Source organism: Rhea pennata, chromosome 13 (genome assembly GCF_028389875.1).
Source record: "Rhea pennata isolate bPtePen1 chromosome 13, bPtePen1.pri, whole genome shotgun sequence".
NCBI classification, from domain to species: Eukaryota; Metazoa; Chordata; class Aves; order Rheiformes; family Rheidae; genus Rhea; species Rhea pennata.
The window spans coordinates 11,202,832-11,227,372 of NC_084675.1; the positions used below are offsets into that span (position 1 = coordinate 11,202,832).

The 24,541-nt window shown below is 37.3% G+C and overlaps 1 protein-coding gene across 2 annotated transcripts in view; it reads left to right on the forward strand.

Moving 5' to 3' along the window:
• The first annotated feature begins 274 nt into the window (after positions 1-274).
• Positions 275-24,541, forward strand: part of ZNF536 (zinc finger protein 536) — a 187,580-nt gene continuing 163,313 nt past the window's right edge. For both annotated transcript variants that reach the window (XM_062586751.1, XM_062586752.1), the window contains exon 1: positions 275-2,444. In XM_062586751.1, the coding sequence (XP_062442735.1) occupies positions 275-2,444 (2,170 nt within the window). The remainder of the gene's footprint in view (positions 2,445-24,541) is intronic.

Here is a 24,541-nt window from a genome sequence, read left to right on the forward strand (position 1 = left end):
GCTTGTGCCTCCTCTGTAATAATTAGATTTTGAAATTGTGACATATTTTTAAATAGTAATTAATGGTTATTGGTAAACCTACAGAATGATGAAAGCACATATATGATCACAATTGTATAGCACAGTTGGCATTTAATACACTTTTTATTGTTTTACACTAATTTCTTTGCATTATTATGAGTAGGTAAAACATAAAATGCAGATTGTTTGTCCCTGACTCAATGCTTGTAACTCTTTCACAGTCTGAATGTAAAATATCTTCTGATTTTCAGAGATGGAGGAAGCTAGTTTGTGCCTTGGTGTTTCTTCAGCTGTGCCGGAAGCTGACGCCCATCTCAATAGCACCATACTCAATGGACAGTATTCAATGAGCCAGAAGCTGCATCAGATCACTTCCCAGCTCAGCCATGCCTTTCCGGAGCTCCAAAACAGGCAGAATCCAGAGGAGAAGGCATCAGTGCCACTAGAAGACAAAAGCCACATGTCCATAGCAAACCAGCCCATCAGCAGTCAGATGGCATTGTTAGCAAACCAGCTCAACAGAGAGGTTGACACCAGTTTGAATGGACGTGTGGATCTGCAGCAGTTCTTAAATGGACAAAACCTTGGGATTATGTCTCAGATGAGTGATATAGAGGATGATGCCAGGAAAAACAGAAAGTACCCGTGTCCCCTCTGTGGTAAACGCTTTCGATTTAACAGCATCCTGTCGCTACACATGCGTACTCATACTGGAGAGAAACCATTTAAGTGTCCATACTGTGACCACAGAGCAGCTCAGAAAGGCAACCTGAAGATTCATCTGCGCACTCATAAGCTTGGAAACCTTGGCAAAGGTCGTGGAAGAGTCCGAGAAGAAAACAGACTTTTACATGAGCTGGAAGAGAGAGCAATTCTTCGAGACAAGCAGATGAAAAGCAGCCTCTTGCAGCCACGACCTGATGTGAAAGCACAGCAGCATACCCAACCAATGCCTCTTGCAAACTGTAACTTGTCTGTGCCAGCTAATCACAGCACACCGGATATTTCAAACCCTGTTCCCTCTCCAAAGCCAGTCAGTGTCCAGGAAGAAGTAGTTGCTCAAACAGCTGGGTTCAGGTGCACATTTTGCAAAGGCAAATTTAAGAAGCGTGAAGAACTGGACAGGCACATAAGGATCCTGCACAAGCCTTACAAGTGCACCCTGTGTGACTTTGCTGCCTCACAGGAGGAGGAGCTGATCAGCCACGTGGAGAAGGCTCACATAACTGCAGAGTCAGCACAGGGCCAGGGCTCCAGCGGGAATGGGGAACAATCCACCAATGAGTTTCGTTGTGAGGTGTGTGGCCAAGTGTTCAGCCAAGCCTGGTTTCTAAAAGGCCACATGAGAAAGCACAAGGATTCCTTTGAACACTGCTGTCAGATCTGTGGGAGGCGATTCAAAGAGCCTTGGTTTCTTAAAAATCACATGAAAGTTCACTTGAATAAGTTATCTGTGAAGAATAAGTCTCCTAATGATCCTGAAGTACCTGTCTCCATTGGCAGTATTTCCCAGGAAGCTCATGCAAACTTATATTCAAGATATTTATCATGTTTGCAGAGTGGGTTTCTTCCTCCGGACAAAGCAAGCTTAAGTGAACAAAATCAAATCTATAACAAAGGAGATATGCCCATGAAAGAGAAAGAAGTCTTGGGGAAACTCCTTTCACCCATTTCTGGCATTGGTCACAGTATTGCTGAAGGGGATAAACATTCTTTATTGGGCTGTCTCAATCTGGTGCCTCCTCTGAAATCCAGCTGTATAGAAAGGTTACAAGCTGCTGCCAAAGCAGCAGAGATGGATCCAGTAAACAGCTATCAGGCCTGGCAGCTTATGGCAAGGGGAATGGCCATGGAACATGGCTTTTTGTCTAAAGAGCAGCAGATACAGCGCAGCCATGAAGACACTTTGGCAAATGCTGGAGTTATGTTTGATAAGGAAAAGCGGGAGTATGTGTTAGTAGGAGCAGATGGCTCTAAGCAGAAAATGCCTGCTGATTTGGTTCACAGCACTAAAATGGGCAATCAGAGAGACTTGCCAAACAAACTAGACCCTTTAGAAGGCAGTAGAGATTTTTTGTCACATGGTATGAACCAGGCACTCGATTACAACTTACCAAGTCATGGAAACGTAAAAGAAAAGCCAACTGAATGCCCTGACTGCGGAAGGGTTTTTAGAACATACCACCAAGTGGTCGTTCACTCCAGGGTCCACAAAAGAGACAGGAAGGGAGAAGATGAAATAATTCAAGGTAGTCTTGATGAGCGACGTGGGTCTGGAAGTGATCAAGAGTCTCAGTCTGTCAGCAGGTCAACAACACCGGGCTCCTCTAACATTACTGAAGAAAGCGGAGTAGGTGGGGGTCTTTCGCAGACGGGGAGTGCCCAGGAGGACAGTCCACATCCTTCCTCACCCTCTTCCTCAGGTATGCTAACTTCTCCTTCTCTTTCTACACTGAAAACTTAGTAGCCATATTTGATATCACAGCAGCAGAGTAGTTTATGTGTTTTATGTGTTCTCCTGTTTTCTGACAGTCCACAGAGATATGGTGTTATATGCTAGAACGTCTGTGTTTGGGTTCCCTCAATGCCTGCGAGGTTAATTCTCATTTCATCTTTCTTTTCCCCCCTCCAAGGGCAGCTTTTCTAGCCTTTTAGCTGTCACTTCAGCCAAGCCACAGGCAGCAGTGTGCAGGGTCTGTGCGTTCACTGGTGGCAAGGTCATTTTCAGGGCCTTTCCCTCCAGTTTTTGAAGGTATTGTTTATCCCTTCCTCTTCTATTCATGGTGTCTGTCTTGCAGATCTTTCCATTTCCTCCATGTAGAAGGGTGATGCAAGATTACTTTTTTGAGCTGTAGTTGAAGGGAGCATGATTAATAAACAATGTGTTGGCTAACCTCTCTGATTGCCGTTATTCCCACAACCAAATCAATTACTTAGCTGAGATATGTACTTGTACCTGGCCACTGGACTGATTAGAGAGAGTTTCGAGAAATATAAATTACTAACTTTATGGCAATCTTTTAACTTATATGCATGTTTGAACATGTATGAAGCCTTTGCTTAATCCACATCTATTTGAAAGTACAGCAAAAATAGAAATCAGACTGAAACATTTTAATTGCATTGTATGTCATGTTAACTTGCTGCGTATAAAATAGCAAAGCAGATAGTATTTCACTGGAGATGTCTATAAAATATTGAGCTTCCTGGTACAATTTTTAAAGTTAGTAGCCTATGACTGCTGAAATAAAATCTCCAAGTAGTAACAGGTAAGATTTCTGGCTTCATCTATATTTCCAAAGTCACTTACTAATGGATAGTAAATTGAAAGTTATATCTTCAGTCCTTTATAAAGAAAGCACCTCACTAATACTGTAATCATTCTGCAAGCCTAACAACAGAGGAAATCATGCCATAACAAATACTCTGTTACTAATGGCAACATTGATTTCTGCAATCAGCCATTAAGTCTAGAAAATGAAAGACAGTTTGAGGTACCTTAAGGCATTACATTGCCCACTGTTAAAGAGCTGGTAGCAGGCTGTTGAGGGTAATTCTTTTTAGTTTTTTTTCCCCCAGTTTCAATAAATATTTTAGTATTGGAGGCAATTCACTGTTACAGTTATTAAGTATGTGCCAGTTTATTTTTGTTGTTCTTGTCATGCTCCAGTATACTCTGCTTCTGAGGCCAAATTAATATAAAAATAAAGTGTTAGTTTGCTGGCTTATTACAAACCAGTAAAGAAATTGTTAAGACACATAAATCTGCACTCCACATTCCACAGATTCCTATAGTACTTAATGCTGTTGTTTAAATACCCATGAAACACACTGTCTACTCTTAGAGTCGTAGCCTCGTTTGCAATTTATTACTGGTGAGACACATTAGAAATTTGTATGTAGGAACAAGGGTAACAGGCGAGAGCTAATTTCAAACTATATATAGTTGTTCAGATTGTTTTAAGAGGATTGAAAATATGTCAGGATAAAGAAGATTATTTTTCTAACTTTCACTTTTAAAAATCCTAAACATTTTTCTGGGGAGGGGAACCCTGCTGGTCTTCTAATACAGAAAATGTCACCTTTGTTTTGCTGTGCCACAGAGGATTTGAAATAAAGAATTCTCAAATTGGTTAAATTCTATCAGAATCGTCCTGGATTGTTTAGAAAATTTGAAGAAAAGAGCCTTGGAGTTTTCTAAGTGATGTTGAACTGGTACAGATTGAAGAAGATTCAAAACAAGGCATCTGAAAGTTAGTGTTTTTTGAGTGCCCCCAAAACTTAAATTCCAAGAGTTCTGGTTCTTTTAATGTATTCTTGTGGGAAATTTTTCCTATCTTCAGAAGCAAAAGATAACATGGCAGTGTTGCGCTCTCTCTGGCCACTAATTTAAAATTATTATTAACTGGAACCACTATTTTAACCATTATTATTCAAACCATGTATTTTCACACCTGGTGCATTTATATTGAAGCATATAAAAATGAAAGCAAAATGTATGCAGTAGCAGTTGTTAGAAAAATGATCATTTTCACTGAAGAAAATTGTACCTTTTATATTAACATCTGATTGTCTCCTTTAGCATCCTTTAGTCTCCTTTACTATGAAATCTAGGAAGGCTCTGAGTATCATACATCCTATCATACAAAGGGTGCACATTTTTATAACTTCTTAATCAGATGAAAAAAAGATAGTATTGCATTTTTCCTGAACAAAATCTAAATATTCTTTAGTACTTTAAAATTAAATTTTATTACGGTGTTGCTATTGAAACTTTTCATCTTTATGAAGTGTGTATTTTATCACTGCCTATGAAAGATAAACCTGTAGAATATAAAGAAATCAAATTTTTTGAGTAAAGGAGAATTAAGTAGTCATTGAGTCTTCTATTAAGAAATTACCGCAAAAAACAGTTTTACAAATTTCTCAGACTGCATAACAATGTCTCAAAACTTAATTTGCATCACTCGATTCTTTTTTTGTTGAAAACTGGGTCAGTAGGGCCTGAGAAACTATTTTTTCAGATCTTAACCAATGAATTCTTCTTTATAAATTGGTGCTCTTAACATGATAGTAGTTCTGAATTCATCATAAAAAACCTTTTTACACAGAGCCTCTTAGAACAGATCTCCAGAAGAAGGCTTACAATGAGTGGCAGAGAAGTCTTTGTTATCTGATGTAATTCTTTGCAAAGGAGGATTGGGAATGGAGTGCCTGTTTAAAAATGTCTAGCTCAGGCTGAGAAGAAGAAAGGGTCAAGTTTGCAATCAAACAGTTATTGCAGAGATGTGTGACTGTCACTGGCTGGGCTAATGTGGTATGCAGCTGTTTGTTATGTGAGTAAAAGAATGTTTGAATCAGTGAACATGTGAAAATGACTCCAGTGAACCAGAAAATGTGTTTGTTCTTTAGCTCTCCAAACTGCTGAGAACTAAGCTTAAGATCAACTGCTAAAACTAGGACCTTTGACAAATTGAGAGGTCATATTTTCTAACAGAAATGAACGAAACTAGTCACACAGATCATTTCCCTGTGTTTTTCCTTGTTTTATCTTGTTTTTTGTTTACTTTTGTGTGAAATTATGAGAGTCAAATAAATGTCATTTGTCTCCACATACAATACAAAGGGAAACTGCTGTAAAAAATACGTGCCTGCACGTACTCTTCCTTATGCATAAAGTGTATATGTGGAGATGCTATCTGGATGGTTCTTGTCTAAATGTGAACACATTTCTGAAGTTCATTTTGCACTATCACAGCAGAGACCCATCAAAGTAGAACTAGATGTCCAGTCTTATTTCCAGACCTCTTATTTTAAACAAAAGTTATATTTATACAGATTTTGCTTAGGAATTAATGCATGGAATAATTAAAAGTTAATGTAGTAAGAAACGATACTGTTCATTATATCCTAGCAGGGTAGTACCTTCTGCATTTTCCTATAATTTTGGTGTGGGGATAATTGAAGTCTTCATAGTATGAAAGGGGTAATTGAATGCACTGACCCTCCAGTTCATTAAATAAAGTAGGCCAAGTTACATGATCAATGGAAAGCGTAGGGATTAAAAAAAAGAAAATAAAATACTGTTAAATATAACCACTTACTCTCATATGCAGCATTTAATGTTGACTTTTGTACAATTTGTTTGATCAACTGTTCTGGAGTCTTTCAGTCATCTTTTTTTTTTTTTTGGTGGGGGAGATGTTAAAAATGTTTCCTTTTTTTTTTTTTTTTTTTTTTTTTTTTGGTAAAAGAGCTTTCATTATTAAGCATAGAGTTTCAGCTCGTATTTATGTCCTTTGACAGAACACATAAAAAGCTTTTGTACCACTGTGCAGACCTAGGAAAGACAGTGATATGATACTTCTCTTTCTTTCCTTTCCTCCTTCTTTTCTCCCTTTTCTCTTCCTCTTTTTCTTTCCTTCTTTTTCTTTCTTTCTTTCCTTCTTTCTTTCTTTCCTTCTTTCTTTCTTTCCTTCTTTCTTTCTTTCCTTCTTTCTTTCTTTCCTTCTTTCTTTCTTTCCTTCTTTCTTTCCTTCTTTCTTTCTTTCCTCCTCTTTCTTTCTTTTCTTCTTTTTCTTTCTGCCTTTTCAAAAATAGTCATCAACTGCTCAGTGTGAACAAAACAAGCAAAAAATTTTAAGTCTAAGGATTAAGATCTTCAGTTTTTTGCTTGTGCATTCCAATTGTTCTTAAAATATTTGGCAATGTCAATTAGTAACTGAGCAGAGTTAGCTGATGAACACAATTTTCCACTAGACTGAGCACCCTATTGTTGTCGAGCGAACAGCAGATTTCTGAGGTCATTATCATTCCCTGGTAGCTTGGCCCAGCTGCTTCATGCTGCAAAAGCCAAACTTTATACTGGAGCTGTGGGATGGCATGCAGCAACAGGGGGCTGGGAAGGGAGGAGTGGGAAGTTGGCTGAGAAGCTGTAGAAAGTCATTAGCATCTGAGGAAAGAGAAAGTAAAAGTTTCTAGGTGTTCTGAGGGAAATCTGCTTTCTAATTTGGCTTCTTGTTTCCTTTTATCCTTCCTTTCTACCTCAAGGATCAGTTTAGTCTCTCAAAGTGGATGATAAAGTAAACAACGGAAAAACATAATTTCTGTCACTACTCAGTGCCAAGGGGAGGACTTTAACTAAATTAGTGCCTCGAGGCTTCCTTTAGCAGGTACCACGCTTTTGCAGATCATAATAGAGCATTGCTTTGCCAAGCAGTGACATGGTGAGAGGTGGGGGAAGTATTTTATCTTTCCTCTCCCCTGCCTGAAGATATTTTCGCTCAAGAAACAGTTGCAAATGTTGAGCTTGAGAATTGCAAGTGATGTACACTTCTTTGGCAAATTGTCTGTCCCAGACTATAGCAAACAAAACTTTCATCCTAGACGTTTTATTTAACACCGACAATCTCTTCTTCCTTCTTTCTCTTTCTTCCTTTCTTCCTTTCTTCCTTCCTTCCCCCCCCCCCCCTTTCTTTTTGTCTTTGCTGGTCTCATTTGGTATCAGGTTCAGCAAGATTCAAAGCTGCACTTTTTTAAAGCTCAGCTGTTATAACTGAGCACCATATGCAGCCTTTCAATCCCTGATATGCAATACTGTACATGCTGCTCCATGTTTGTAAGAGATTTACAGAAGCTTGGGTTGTGTATATTAAAGCTGTGTACATCTAGACATTTGGGAAAGTACTTACAGCAAAGCTGCTGTGGGTGCAGGCCTATACTAATAACCTGGCAAAGATTCAGCTTTTACATAATGCCTTAAATTGCCATTTCTGTTGAGAGGTCAGAGGTTACTTGTGGGGAGCATCACTGTGGTCCAAATCTGTTTTGTATTTTTTTTTCCATGCTGGCTTAATTGTAGACTTGTTTCCTTTTACTTCAAGAAATAAAATCCAACTTTAAGAGGCTTGTTATACTGGTAGAAATGCTATAGCTAAGTATCTTTGGTAATGTTTCGACATTATAACATTAGTTAATGATGTTTGAAGGGCTAAGTTTTGTTTTTAGGTACATTGCTGTAAATCTGGGATCAATTCCACTAACACTAGTGAAATAACAGAATTAGCCCCAACATTGCTACTGACAGCCTGTACTCTATTATGAGGAGCAGCTGCAGAAGGGCAGTGTACTAAAAAAATAAGAAAACACCTCCCTATCGCATCTTTGCAAAGCACATGCTTTATGACCTCTGGAGAGGGATATAGTGAATTTTGTACAAGGCAGATGTCCAAAATCTGTTACAAAGGAAAGGACCCGGCCTGGTTCTGTTTTCTGCCGCTCATGACATGTTCAAGTAACTTGGCCAGTTAGTACTAGGAATTTGATCACAAAAAAACTGTATTTTTAGTTGCTGGGAAAAAAGCTTAAATCACTCTTTTGTGCTTATACTCTCAATTATAGTCTCTGTGTGTGTGTTTGTGTCTTTAGTAAATAGGATTGTAAATGATGGTATGATGCGGCATATATGTATTCTCAAGACAGCTCTGAGATAGCTGCATTGAAGGAATGTTTGTTTTAATTTAGAAATTAAATAATAACTTTAGAAGTTCAGCTTAGGCAATACCTTAGATGAAAACTTCCTCTAGCCTCTCCAGTTCTCCTCCTCTGTTCCACTGGTCTCGAGTGCATTGAGACCATTATGCATTTCTATTTTATTTCAATGTCATTTATAGGTTGTGTCTTGGGATTTGTCCAGGCTACTTTTAACAGGTTATAGGTGTAACATTAAAGTTATTACAGTGGGAGAGAGTGGGGAAACCTGATATCCATCCTCAAGCAGTGTCACCTTCCCTGCAAGTCTGGCGCTGATCTCCACCATTTTTCCTGAGCCTGCCTTATTATTCTCATATCCCACCTCAAATTAAATTAGAAGTGCATGAGTCCTGGAAGAAGGTCCATGTGTCTTGGAAATAACTAACTTTCCTGGGAGGGTAAGAAATGGGACTGGTGATCTTAAAGTCTTGATTCATTTTGGCAAGAATACATTGCCCATGTTCTACAGTGAATACAGTAGGTGAATATTGATGAAGAAATCAGCCTCACTGGTGACTTAAATTGCTGTCACTCCCATTTGTAATTTTTTTCTGGTCTGACCTCTTGAGCTTAAAAAAAGAGATGACTACCTCTAACCAAACCTTTGGTAATGAAAGTAACCTTGTCTGCTTACGGTTGAAATGAGAGGGCATCATAGCCATACTAACTTTGGCACATTAAAAGATTCATTCAGATGCTGATGCCAGGGAAAGCGCAACCCGGTGCCTGTACTGAGTGTCTGTTCCCCTCTGTCCTTGCTGCTCGTGCTGGCTTTTTCCATGTGGTTGTTGGCTATTCCAATTATATGAGGGATACAGGAGTCCTTGTGCAAAAAACAGAGGAGTAAATTCTGACCCATTTTATGCCTTATTGGTATATTACTGTACCAATTTCTTTCTGAGTTCCTGTTACAAGGCCACTGCTGCTGACTGGTTTGTCCCTACATCAGCTGATGATACTGAAATGGAGTTCAAAAAGTCTTCGAATAACACTGTTTCTAGCTGTAGAACATCACTTCAGTCTTGTCCTTAACAAACTCATCTTGAGCTTCTGGCATCTTCTCTGATGTTTACTTGATCTTAACTTACGCTCTTCTTCCTTCTTTGAAGACTTAGATTTCCCAATTGTATACTCAAAGATCTTAATTCCTAAGCTAGATGTGATTTAGATACTCTCAAAATTTATTAGAGAATATTTATTATGTTACCTTGGGGTCCAGATCAAACCTGGGCTCAGCTAAAAATTCAGAGGCTGGCATACAAGTGAGTGTTACCCAAAGTGAAGGGGAAGGAAATATTAGGCAGAGGTCCAAGGACAGGCCAAAATACCAGTGCAGTATTTTATGTGTATGCTCTGCTGTCACATGGTGTGGAGTTAGACATTCCCAGAAGCTCTGTGGACAGCCTAAGTCCCTGAAGAAGCAAAATGCCTACCCCTTTCTCTTGGTCCACCTAACATATGCCACTGGTGTTGACTATTTCTCAGTACTGGTCACAGCAAGGCCACCCAGCTTCTGTGTCTGGGCATACCTTCTGGCATTTCCTGGCTCTGGGTCAGGACTTGCATCAGGCCCTAACTACCTACCTCCCACATCCCGGGGATCATGGGAACATGGGAAGGAAGGCCTGGCATGCTTGCTGCAAGGAAGCCACGGTGTGATCTGACCAGGTCCCAGCTGGAGTCAACATGCTTTCTCTTCCTTTCCCATAGTGGCAGTATTTACCACTAAATGATGCTGCCTTTTTTTCCTCTATTAACACACTCTCAGCATTTATAGATTCTTTCTCCCTTCTTCATAGGTTTTTGTACCTTAAACTTTATCGTCTAGCATGAATTGAAAATCTGGAAGGACATATTGCCTTATTTAGATAGTGAGCTAAAGAGCTGGAGATGGAAATAAGTAAGGGACGTTCTGCATCATGTCTGGGTTTTTGAGCTCATCTCTGATGTTCGTGGAGTAATGGAGATACTGCAGTGTTAATATTGGGTATCTGCCTAGTAAAACAATTTGCAAAGCGTACGGTATAATTCTTGTTACCTATTTGTAAGAAATTGTGTTCTGTAAGGATGGGTGTAAGTAGGAGGTATGTAATCATACTTCTATTGGCTGTGATTCCTGCTCATTCCTATCTTGTGTTCTAACTATATGTTTCCTAACGTGTCTCATGTTAGGTGTCCCCTTCATTAGTTTCTTAGGGATTTATTACTGCATATATGATAGGCTAGTGAAATTGAAAAGTGAACTACTTATATCTTATCTAACACTAAGAGAGGGTCTATTGATCAAAGACCACGTAATTTTCCTTTCGATGATCTAACAAGGCTATTGAGAGAGAGACAGAAGCAAATCTGAGAAGGCTTTCAGAAATATCTTAAGGATTCCTCTTAAATACTTCACAATTTCCTGGGAGATCTGTGGAATATTACATACAATCTGACTGGGACCAACAGGTTATTCAAAGACTTCTGGGAAAAAAAAGAACAAAGAGCTGTTTTTCATCATTTGAAGTGAACTGGAGAAAAGAACAGAAGAACATCTTTGATTTTGATTGTTACCTGGAACTTGATGGTCATATGAAAATGGTATATATTTAAAGAGGAAAGTTATAGAAGTGCAGGTTGACCATTACAGTTGTTTGATATATTCCAGTAGCTTTATTTGAATTTTACGGACATATTTATCTAGTTTTATTTGTCTGTATGTATCTTCCATCATGCAAGTATTTGCAATGATGATGACTATTTTCCATTTTATTCTTCCACTGACAAAATAAGCCAAATAGTAGGTACTGAAGAGAAGTTCTTTTATCAAATATTCTATTAGTCTATAATTGTATTTGTTTTCTTAAATAATTTTGATGCTAGTACAGTGAAGAATGTTAAGTCAACATGCAACCACATTTACCACACAACGGTATCAAGGTTGCCACGATTATTTCCTATTCTACGTAGAAATAATACTGTGGTTACTCAGATGCTACTGCTTAGTAACTGTGTGTAAATGTTGACTTTGTGATGATGGCCACCATAGTATAATTACACTATACATATATACATACATACGTATGTGTATATATACATATGTGTATTACATATATATGTACATAGATGTATAATATATACAAATTTGTATATAAAAGGGATAAGAAATAGAACAGAACATTACTGAAAGGGATAAGCAATAGCAGAGGATAAATACAGAACATTTTATAACACTGCACGCTGGTTATTTCTTTTAAATCTTATCCTGGAACATACTGATACTTTCCAATGAAAATCAAACTCACTTTCACTGATGCTGAAAGGACAAGGGAATATGACTGGGGCACTGTGATAGATGTGAGTTGCACGTGATAGTCAGGATATGATAGATAGATTAGAGGTGAATTGCAGCTGGAAGAAAGCTATAAAATTGAACTGTTGTACAAAGAAATTCATGTCTGTTACTCATCTACCAAAATATTATATGTAGTACCTATTATGTTAGAGCTTGACGCAGGAAGTTTGTCTTTTGTGAAAAGAGTGCCTGGTGGTAGGCATCCACCATCTTTCTTACTCTGCACTCAGTGTATATGTTGTTGACTATTTCAGTAACTCTCTGAATATAGGGAGAAATATTGGAGCCAATGAGACTGCTGAAATAACACCAAGGAATAGTTGCCATTTCTTTTACACTGAAAGAACTGTGAAAAGACCTGAAACTATGTTAGCGCCAGCCAGAACTGAAGAACTCGCAGCTGTGGGTACAATTGATGCCCATCAATTCCCAGGCATTCTCCTCCCAGCGCCCCTGTGGTGAATAGCAATTTTTGCAAAGATATCTTAGAGCAAGAAAAGATGCACAGTAGTGACCCTGATGTAGGTTTGCAGGCTTTTGAGGAAAGTGATTAATGCAAGAATTAGGCATGCTGCAGATACCTTGTTTTTTTTTTTTTTTTTTTTTTTTTTTTAACATGCAGCAACACTGAAGTGATCTCATCAACTATCTGAACATTCAGCAAGTCCAAAATCAAACGCTTGTGTGTCAGATATACACAGCTGTATTTGTACTGTTGCTCTATCTAAAGAACATGCCAATTGCTTTACTTAGAGTGAGTTGAGAGAGAGACTCATTACTAAGAACATGTATAGCATTATCAATGAAAAACATTATTGTTCTTTTCCTCAGTGGTGTGAGTGTCCTCGCTTTTCCTTTTGTAGGAGCCTGTGCTAATATATCTTCAAACAATATGGGACCTGATTCTCAACTCTCATGCATATTGTGTCATCATTTACATCTCTGCAAAGTGGATGGGAAATAAAAAAACACGTTAGAATAGTAGCACTTTGCAATGACTTTTTACATTTTTTTGCAGAAATATAAATGATTGTGCAAGGAGAACCTGAGTATTTAAAGCACTATTTTTATTTCTCCCCCAAAATATACGAAATGTCCTCTCATCAGCTGAAATTTGAGCTGAAATGAATATAGCAGAGTGTAATTAGTAACACTGAAAGAAGGGTGTCCAAGCTGAATGTTCATGGACCCCAGTTAGAAGGTGAGTGACTGCCTTCTTGTTTGCTGATGTTGTTTTACTGTGTCTTTACAAAATTTTTGCCCTTGACATAGGCTGTCACCAACATCAATAATGACTGGCATTGAGCTCCTTCAGCTTTTGTTGAAATAATTCTGATTGATTAAACATTTTTGTGTTCTTTTCTGCAAACCTTTTGCTTCCTGGCATGTATTTAAAAAGCACTGCTGACTTAAATTTAGCTTGATGAGTCTAGTGAGCCTGGAAACATGGCAAGCTTTTTAAGTTAAATCCTCAACACACTACACTACTATGCTTGTTCATCAGCTGGGTTTTCACAGCTCTACTCAGAATTTCAAAAGATTCCTTGGCCAAAGAAAATACCAGACGTTAAGTAGCAGAGGGCTTTCTTAAATTGTAGAGTAAATTTTGGCAAGCATAGAACGCAGTGTTTCAAAACTGTGTGTTTTCATTGTTGCTGACTTTGTTCATGGGAAGGTCCATAGGAGACAAACCAAACAGAGATGATGATTACTGTATTGGGAATAAATATACAAAAGGTCAGTTAAAAAAATGAAATGGGGTAGACTATTTAATAGTGATAATTTCAGACACTGGGGTTCATTCAGTATTTTTCAAAACAGTCACTGAGTAGGTAGTCTACTAGAAACAATGTGAAATTTATCAGATGAATTTAAAAGGATTCTACAAATTCTGGAATGGAAATGAATAAAAACTTAGAGCTGATTGTGCTATCTCTTTATATTATAGAGAGAAAACAGCTTGTTTAGTTGTGTCTTCTTTACCTATTCCAATCAAATGAATAAAGCTGATTCTCATCTGCATATGTAGAACCATACTGAAAGTCAAGGACTTAAAGGAAATAGGTTGTAACTGTACCCAAAACCTTTAAGGTGTAATACATTTTTTACATTCAAAACACCACCAGAAAGTCAGAAAGTGAGTATCCTTCTAATCGGACTACCATGTGGAAAAATTATGGGACAGGTGGACTTCCTTCTCTAAGGGATAATGTGAACATCAGTTGACATTTATACTGTGCGAGAGTGACTGGGCTGTTAGGCATGCGATAGCTGTTGTGTAGGTGTTTCATTTATACATTTTATTTTGCTATTTAGCTTTTAGTCAACTCTTACATTTTGCCTTATTTTTGTAATGCTTAAGAATAAGGAAATATGTCAGAATAATTGGAAAGTAAGAATAGAGTCATTCTCTTATTCTACTATACAGTTAGCGTCATCTTCTGAAGTATAAACGAGAAGGGTAAGAGTGTGAACTAGGAGTCTTCCAGATTCGTGGTTGGTATTTTTGTTAGTGTGGCCCTGTCTCACACCAGTGATCAAACTCAGTAGGCTGTTAACACTGAGTTAACCAGGTTTGTCTGCCTATAACAGTGCCAGCAACAGTAATATCGCCTCTCTTAAAAACGTATGAGATACCATACACAAGAGGGGAGCCACCACTTTTGCGACTAATGGGAAAATACGAAAGCTGTCCACTTACTCCATTACATTCTGCAGTAGGATATGTGCACAGCTACAGCAGCAGAAGTAGTTTTTGCTGACATCAACGTTGCCTTTTCTATTTTCTTAGACTCTTTTACCATTAGGAGCGCTTTCTGCTGCATAAGGTGAATGTGGCCTATACACCAGGAGAAAGATGTAGTAAAAGATGATATAGCCTGATGTAATTGGCTTATAAGGTCTTCTTTTTGATTATCTGTGTCTGGATGGGTGAACTTCCCATGAGACAAATAACATGCAGTATTTGCCAGCATGTTTTCTGCCCTTTCAGGTATTCCTGACTGTAGAGACAAAAGACAGATTAGGCTTTACATCAGATTTGCTAGAGCTGTACCTCCTTGCCTTTGCAGTCCAGTTTGCATTTTGCACTTCTGTCTAAAGTTGCTGAAGAATTAAGCTTGTGTATGCACTGTTTGTATATAATACGCTTTCCCAAGTGACTATTTAGTGCTATTAAAAAACAAAATCAAGACTGGCAATAAGATTCTAGCAAATGTAAATGAATTCTATTTAAAAATGGCCTGTGGCATCTTTCTGCAATGACCATCTTTTTGCTGCATGCAGAGTGCTGGTGGCCTTACTGAGTTTGAAAAATACACAAATTGTCATGGATTTGGGCCTGATTCATATTTACAGTGCAGATGTTTTGCACTGCTCCAGCAGCATAGTGGACTTAAAGTACAGGAAGAAATGTAATGTAACACTTCAGGCCTTCCTTACAGTGCCGGAGTACTGTGTGTATTGCATAAGTGTATAGGTACACTCTTGCAGCATTGTCAGTTTGAAACTTTTGATATTGCATGATTCCTAAAGCTAGTGAGCAAAATGCTAGTGTGCCAGTGTTGGTACGTTCCACTTTGTTTTAATGAGTTACATCAGGTAAGAGTTTAGTCTGGTGATTTGGAGCCAAACTTGAGAGTACTGATTATCCCTTTCTGACCCTTTACTTCTCTTCTGTAAATGTTATGATTTGAGAGATGCTCCTTTCATCAGTGTCTATCACTGGACAATAGTTCTTAAATCATCATTTGAATTTATATGTATTTATATTTTAATTTCCTGTCAATGGAAATGAAGTCACACAGTGACTCTATGTCTGTTTTTAATTTTCAATTTGTGGGGGGTTTACTTTTAAAAATATTCACTGATTACTACTTACACCCCTTAAAAGTCCCTTCAGTTGCTCTTCACCTCTAAACAATCTTTCATTACCAAGTTGTTTATCTGAGAAGAAAGTGAGACTGACTCTTTGTATTACTGAATAACATCACTCTTTTTCTCAAGAAGTCATTACAGACTGACATCATATTGTTCTTCATTAGATGATCTGTTGCCTGAAAGTATCTTGGTGACACTGAACTTGAAAGCAACAACAGTACAAGTGCTAGGATGCCTGGAGAGTAGAGGCTGGCAATACCTTGCTCGAGAAAATAGGATAATTTTAAAAAGGCATTAACAAATACAAACCACCCCCACAGAGGTAATTTTCACCTCTGGATTTTTGCTTGTTTCTTAGTCCAGCCCAGACTTCAGCCATCCCTGTTACAATGCTGGAAGCCAAGTCCTACCTAGCAACGATAGCCATGTACAATAATTTAAACTTAAAGGAAAATAACACAGCTATTGGCGGAGTAGTGTCCAGAGATTCCTAGGTGCTTTCCAACGATGGAAGGGTGATTTCTGTCTTGAAAATGTGTGTGTGTGTGCATAGGAAATGATGTTTGATATTCACAAAGACCACAATTAGTGCTGCACTGTAATTACTGTTTCCTGATTATTTTGGAAACCTTATAAAGATTTTATTTTGTATGTTCGTGAGTTATATGTGAAATGCTAACAATATAGTTGTTTGTAAAATTTGTGTAGCTGTTTCTTTGATCTGTGCTGTTTCACAAGTCATTTATTATGAATTTTCTTTTGATTGGGTTCATAGCTCTTGTGGTAGGTTTTAGTATGATAGTTGGATGAGAATAAACTTTAAAATTTTTGTAAATATTTGAACATACAAATTAAAATATAACTTTTCTTAAATGTATTGTAATGTTCTCTTTAAATGTTTTGGAATATTCTGTTAAATATTCCTCCCATACATTTATGTAATGTAGAAGGAAGAATGAAGGTGAGCACAGACATCTGAAGAAGCTCAGAAAATTCTCCCCATATTTTCTAAACCCAAAACCCTGTAAGAGAAAATGGGAAAAAGTGGGTTTGCCTTACCTCAGTCCACAGATGGGACCATTTACCTCTCAGAGAGAGAGAAGCTAAAAAGGCTGTTATTGTCTTATAAACAACTTAATAATCATAGTAGATTATGAGCCATGGATTTTCTTAAAACACCAGTGAAAAAATGTATTCCACTTCCAAAGGCTCGCCAGGATAGCGCGGATGAGGTTAGGGCAAGAGTTGCGTGGCCCAGAGGGATGTTCATAATCTTAATCATTGGGGCAGCACATCCTAGACGGTTGCTTCAGGTTTCCTCTGTAGCTGATGTTTTCCCAGTTAGGCGTTCCTGTAGCCGTTAAAAGAATTGGCTGTGTAGAAGGCAATCTTCGGTGAAGTTCTTAGAGCGTATATAGTACCTGTTACTCTTTCCAAATACCTTTTGAGTTATGAGAAACCAGAGCCGCTCGACTAGTTAATTCTCCTCAGATTGCCAAGAAGGGCTCTGCCAGCCATGATGGTTCACAGAAATTCCAGCTTGGGAGTCTCCAGTACACGATAATCAAACACATAGCTGGTGTGGTTAATGCTCTGTTTGCAGATCCTATTGGATAACTGCTGAAGTTGCATGAGTGAAACAGATAAAGTTGGGAAGTCTGCAATAGAAGCGTTTGCTTTTCTACTTATTTACTCACTGTTGTTGCCTTTGTACAATAATATCTTTTCCCTGAAGGCCTTTGAAAAATTCGATCACAAAATAGAAAAAGAGTATGTTTGTTCTGGGTAAAATTTGGAAGCATTGTTCTGATGACACCTGTAAAACATAATTATAACTCCCATAGCTGTTTTCTCTCATATTTAGAGAGGAAAATTCTTTGCCTCTAATCTCAGGTGCATACCTGTGGAAGGCTTAGATTCCTTCAAGCAGTATCAAAGTAATGATAACAGTGTGCAGCTGCTGACTGTCTTTTCCTTGTTGTTACTCACCCAGCTGTTTAGAGGAGAAGAAAAAGAGAGAGAATATCTCTAATCAGCCATATGGCACAAAGTTTTATTTGCCATAGTAAGTTAAAACGTATATTACTGGTCAGCATCTTGAATGCAGATTTTGACATAGCTTTTAAGGAGTACCAGAAATAGGGGGAAAGAAAATCATATATATTTCATCCACATTATTTTGTATTAGATGCAGAAATATTTGATTCTGTGTCAGAGGAGTTTCTGCCACTGGCATTAGCCATATCTGAAAGATTGTATGAGCATGGAATGCAGATCTCAGCTGTTCTTTGGGTCCTTAACAGTGATAAGGTACTGTTGAGATAGCACTTTAGATTTCTACAGTGCAGCTTTGGTTTGCTGGGGCTTAGACTGTACAATATACAGATTAGTATTTTGGATTAGGCCACTGGACCATGAAATTTAGTGTATGTCTTTAGTAGTTGTTGATATGTTCATAATGCATATAGTCGGTAGTCTTTTGGTTAAGAAAAGAGTTTAGTTTTGGTCTTATTTTAAAGTGAATAAGAAACATGGAATTAAGTGTAGAAAAAGATTCTTTCTGAAAAAAGTTCTTGAGTGTGGAAGAATGGTAAGGGAGACTGATGAGAATAATGTATGTATTTTTTGTCCAGGTCCATTTTAGAAATTGCAGTGGAAAACGAGTTATTGAGGGCTTAAGTTTGAAAGTTTAACTGATCCACTTTTCATACATATGCTACCGTTTCCTATGCGGATATGACTGTTCCTATGTGGATGTGACTAACTCCTTTTGTTATTGACATATGGGAAACTATGATTGTAACAAAATGTAGAAGTTAGTCACACATCTGAGTATCTAGGATTGAGGGTATGACTTTGAGAGGTTTAAACTGAAGGGAGTTGTAATCCTGTTGATGCTGCGTATCACAAAAGTGTAAGAGTTTTTTCCCTCTGAAACACATTCTGTTTCTAACAGATTTAAGAAGATATTTGTTTTCCTTTTAATATATTTAAAAAACACATTTGAAAAGACTAATGCCCAGTTCTTTAAAGTGTTTTTAATGCATAGATCTCAAAGTACTCCCTTATCCCTGATTTCCTGCTTTAACTGATTGCAGTATTATTGATTTTTGGTATATTTGTTTATGCTGGACGCTAGTAGGCTAAGGATGCTAAGATACCATCCATTTAGGGTGTTTTTGTATGCATCACATTCTGACATTTTGTAGGAGTACCAGTTTGCATAGATGTTAATTTGTGATTAAAAGTATTATAATTGGTAAACCCTAACAGTTTTTTCTGGTTGATGTCATAAAAAATAGATTTCAATGTTACTGAAAAAATTGATATACTTTATCTTATTAGTGAGTCTGGGTATTATAATCTAGATGAGTGGTTAAGTCTCTTGTATTTTAATGTCTCCTAATGTCCTTTGACTTGTACTTAGCAAGGCACCAAGAAATGTCTGATCAAATAAAAGGCTTGTTTTGCAAGAATAGCCACTTAAGTGGTTCTGTACTGTCTTACAGATTTGTAATTTCATATGGTGAGTGTTCACTCTTAAAAATAAATCTTGAAAAAAAAAAGACATGCAAATATTTTTCAATGGAATAGTCTACTTTCTTCATCTGATGGCACATGCTACTATTTTTCTCACTGCTTCTGTTGCTATTTCTTAAAAGGCTTTGACAAATATAATAGACTTTGTGTAATGACTCCATTGTAAGTCACTTTCAGCGTATTATAGTGTACAGTTAAAGTGACTTTTGTGATTATCGCTCTCTGGTGCTTATATTTTATCGTGATAACCACTGAAATTAAGAACAGGAATATTCCTTCCTGCACTCATCCGTATTTTTAAAAATATGCATTTAAAAATAATATTTCTGTAATTCATTCATGTAAAGTTCATATCGACCTTTTCTTCCCACTATTACTTATGTGTTGCATTCTTTAAGAATTCTTTTGCTGTAGAAACAGAGGTACAAAAAATTAAAATATATACCTCTTTCAAGAAAATTATTATACAGTTAGAAGCATTTCATAGATGTGTTCTCTCTGGGGACCAGAAAATGCCATTCACAGAAAGACTGTCTAATATTTACATTGTCTGCCCTCTGTTCTGTAGTAGAGATGAAAGAGAAGAAGTGTGGACTTCATTTTAGTATTATTTTTTCACTATTCATTGAAAGTGTATGGTTGTTTATCTGCAGGTTCTAGATCTGTGCATGCTCCCTTGACAGTATCTGCCTTTCTGTCTTCTTGTCCTAGATTGACAGGTTGCTTTTGGTGTGGTTACTTTTTACCTTTAGTGAGTAAGAAGGGGAATGAATAGCAGGGTATTTTCAACCCTCTCTATCCTCTTTCCCCCTCTGCCCCCCAATTCCTTACTTTCTCAGGATAACAGCTGTAGGACATGACAGTTTTATTGCAAGTGCCTACCATGTATATGATGAGAATACCTTAAATAAAATGATATTATGATAGGTTTTACTAATACACTGGTGAAAATAGTCAAAAAAGCAATTGAGATGAGTGAATAAATCTGAAATTCAATTATATAACTTACCCAAAATCAAGTTACATATATATAGCTTGTATACAGTAATATTAATCAAGAATGTAAAAGATTTTACCTTATTTTTTGTGTGGAAAATATTTTCTTTCCTTATGAGACATACATCGTGTTACAAATGGAAGTCTCAGCAGCAGCAGCCCAGCCCAACCTCGATATTGGACTTAAGGATATGAATAGATGCTGATACCCAGAAATTCTGACATTTCTAATTATGAAATGCTACCTGGAATGGTGAGCAGTAGTCTCCTGCATGGGTGATGGGTGGTCTTTGTAAATTGGTCCGAGGGGACTGCCCTTGCATACTTGTCTGTGGTCTGGAATACAATAACTCTGAACTTAAGCTTCAGGAAGAAAACAGATGACCAAAATGATGATACAGTATAGTCATCTCCAGCCAGATGAGAATCTAGGAGTTTCGCCTACCATTCTTATTGGTTTGGGGAGTGCTAGATGTTTGAAAGGATTTGAAAGCTTCAGGAGAGATCTGTGTGCAACGTGGCTGCTTCACTGTTACCTGCCCAGAATCACAGCCTAAGAAGCTCAGTCCTTGAGGATGCACCTCTGACATAGCACCTCTTTCATTCTTGCCTAGAATGCATTCGCATCTGAAAATACTGAAGGTTATGATTGCTTTATAGCAACCTGCTAGTCTGAATCAGTGGAGACAAGCAATTCTAAGCAAACAGTTTCCACTTAACTCCCCTGAACTGTGACTCACGTTAGGAATATGCCATGTCTAGCAGAAATGTTGTGTTGCTACTTATTTGTAAAATCTGCTAGTAGAGTTATTTCAAGGAAATAAGAATAAGTCTAGAATTAATCCTATTTTTAGTAACTTAATGTACACAAGTATTATTCTGAGAAAGCCCAGCACTGATCCTTTCATTTAATTTGGTGTATTTTGGGGCACAGGTAAAACCTTAGCCATGCCAGGTATCTGCCACGTCTCTTCTGTCAATGGCAGCAAATGGTCTGTGTTTAGGTCAAATGCAGGATTCCGGTAAATACAAAAGAAGTCTCTTACATAGGGGTCTAACACCTAATCTTCTTCTTTCAATGTAACAACACAGTTTTTATCAATATTGTGATCAAAAATCATGATTTTTACTTTAGTGCTGGCTTACACAATTGGATTTAAAAAGTATTCTACATGTTTTAACTTTCAGACAAATCTTTGTATCCTTTTTCTTTTGTGCCTCACATACTAAATAGCTTAAACCTTGCTTTGATCTATACATACACCTTGCTGTATTAGCCTTATGTCTCAGGTATTTAACGTGGGTTAATGGAATTTAAGGTTTAGTTAGCCTTGTAACTCTGTTTATATAAACAAATCTATCTATCTATAGATAGATAGATAGATGGATAGATATATTTAGGGTTTGTACTGTACATGGTTGCCGCCATGTATCTTTCTCTGTGGGCTCTTCTTCCATTTTCAGCTAAGAGCTCCAAAATCTCACTTTCCATGAACTGTTTTGTATTCTGCCATGCCTGTAATGTCGTAGCATTGCACAACTTTCATAAACTTGATTCTAGGTTGCACAACTTCCTTTGCTTGAACTGATGTGCTAACAATTAATTCTCAGCCTGTATATGGTGTGTCTCACGGATTTTCTTATACATTACAGTCACAAGGTGGTTTCTTAACAGGGACTTAGCTCTGCAAAATTGTGAGATTGATTCTTCAGGCTTAAATACTCACAGTCCTACTTGGTTTTGCTTTCTTTTTATGCTCTGTTTAACTCTGTTTGACTTCTGTATAAATTTTTTGATACAGTTTCAATGATGACTTCCATTTCCTGAGTTTATTGAAAACTGTTAAATGCATTAATGCATTTTTTTTAGTCTCATGTCATCAGGAGTGAAACTGCATTTTGACTGGGATCTGTCTTGCTGTCACTCATTGCTTGCAGACTCAGAAGGAAGCATTGTTTATGGTTCTCTTGTCTTCCATGTTTTAAACTCCAAATCTGGCAAGGTTTTTAACTTCTCCTTGGACATTTTCTTGGTTCTTTTTACTCGTGGTAGTATAATGAGATATTGGGAATCACCCTATATATCACAGCAGCTTAAGAAATCTCTTCTGCTCTGTATCTACCTTATGACAAGAACTTCTTAATGTCCTGATCAGATGTTGTGTGTGTAATGCTTACTCCTTCTAGGTATGCTTTCCATTACCATATTAGATGTAGGGAAAGCTTCACCAGGAGCTATAAGTTGCTGTAAGAAACTTAATTTTCAATGAATGAACACTTTCCAGTTCTTCCCTTGGCCCAAGATTCATGCAGGATCCTAGAGTGTTTTAGGAGTATGATGTAGAGTGCCTCTGGGTTGTGGATGGGTTTTCATGTCCTCTACTCATCATGTTGGTAGTTTCCAACTATCATTCTCAGGTGAAAGAGGGAAATAAATATGGCCTAAAGCCATCAGTAATTTTCTTTCTTTCTTGGTTGGTTTGCTTATTTATTTGTTTTGGTACTGAAGAGATATTTCAGCTATAAAGCCACTGAGTTTGTAGCCTTTTATTTGTTGCTGCAATAGATACAATGCAGTTTCCACATACCATCAAGCCATTACATTCTTACACCTACCAAACAGCTCTCAAGTAGTAATGTCTGTTCTTTCCCTACCAAGTATAATCGTATAATTCATAATTCTTTCTGACTTGCTTTTAAGTATATTTTTGTTACTAGTATGCTGGCAAAAACCACATCTACTGTGAAATTAATCACTTGCCCTCTTACAGTAGAGAGCCTGTAGGCAGAAAGTATTCCCAAATAGTTATTCATGAAGAGTATTAGCTAATGCTGTGATTGAATCTTTGATTTTATGAATAAGGGCTCTATACAATAAGTACATTGTCTTGACAAATTTAGCTAATTTCCCAAATGCCAAGATACCTGGCCATTGGAAATTGATGTATCTTTATTCTACTAATAGCAAGCGTGTCGAGTACTTTGCTGTCACTACATTTAGAACATGATAGCTGGTGAAAGCTAGTTTGATTCTCCAGAGTAGTATGAATTCAGAAGCTTTAAAAGTTTCCATACATGTATACTTCTTTGTAGATGACATCCGCTTATCAGAGACTGCTATACACTCCCTTGTTTCTGATGGAATTTATACTTGCCTTCTTTGCCTTCTTTTTGGTATTTTTTATAGAGATCTGTGCTTTATTCCAGGATGGACAGGTCTGTTTATATTAACATATTGTTTCAATAGTTCTTAAAATAATATTTAATCAGCACCATTTGGTTAGCTTCTTCTCTGTTTAATACAAAAACACCTAGCTTTTATGCAGTGTTTTTTGCAGACAAATCTCAAGACAATTTAGAAGAGGCAAAATACTGCTATTTCTGTTTCATACATTGCAAAAGTGAGGCAAGAGAAGCGAAAGAATTTGCCTAAGTCATTCAGTAGTCCAGTGGAAGAGTTAGTGGAACATCTCCTGAGTTTCAGTCTAGTGATCTGCCCACTAGCCAATAGTAAGTTTCTGTAGTTGAATTTGGTATATCTGTTTTTATAAAATTGTAGATCTTCTACAACCAGTGTTCATATTGAGGAGGTCCAGATTAAAACTTTCATTCTATCAGCTATCAATTAGGTTGATAACTATAAACTTGTATTTTTCTTCTTGATGTGGGACTATTTTTGTTCTGTCATACAACTACAGATATTTAAATTGATGCAATTACAATAGAAATTAGTGTGAATTTTTAACCCGGCAGTTTTAATAAGCAAGTACTGCTAAGCTGCGATGACTAAAGCAATGCTAGTTGCTCAGCTTGTGCCATTTATGGAAGATCCTAGAATTGTATTATTTTGATATGTTGACTGATTTATAACCATAAAAAATCTGCCAAATAGCTAGACCACTGTTCAATTTCCATTAATTAAAGGGTAAATGTTTCTTATAGTTGTCGATGGGAAGTTTATTTCAGTTTAGGATGTTCTACATATTGGAGAGGCCTCTAACAACTGTTGCGGCCAAGTGGGCAAGTGGAATGCTATTCCCTGATGCTATCTCCAAATCACTTGTTCTTCTAACTGTTCAAGGGATCATAAAATATTCTTTCACTTTGTATGGGATCACTGCCAGCTGACTGACTGGTTACAGGTGGACGTGAATCAATTTGACCAGCCCATGCTAACATCCAGAAGAAGCTGGATCGTGGAGATGAAATCAGTTGTTAATCAGCAAAATAGATTTA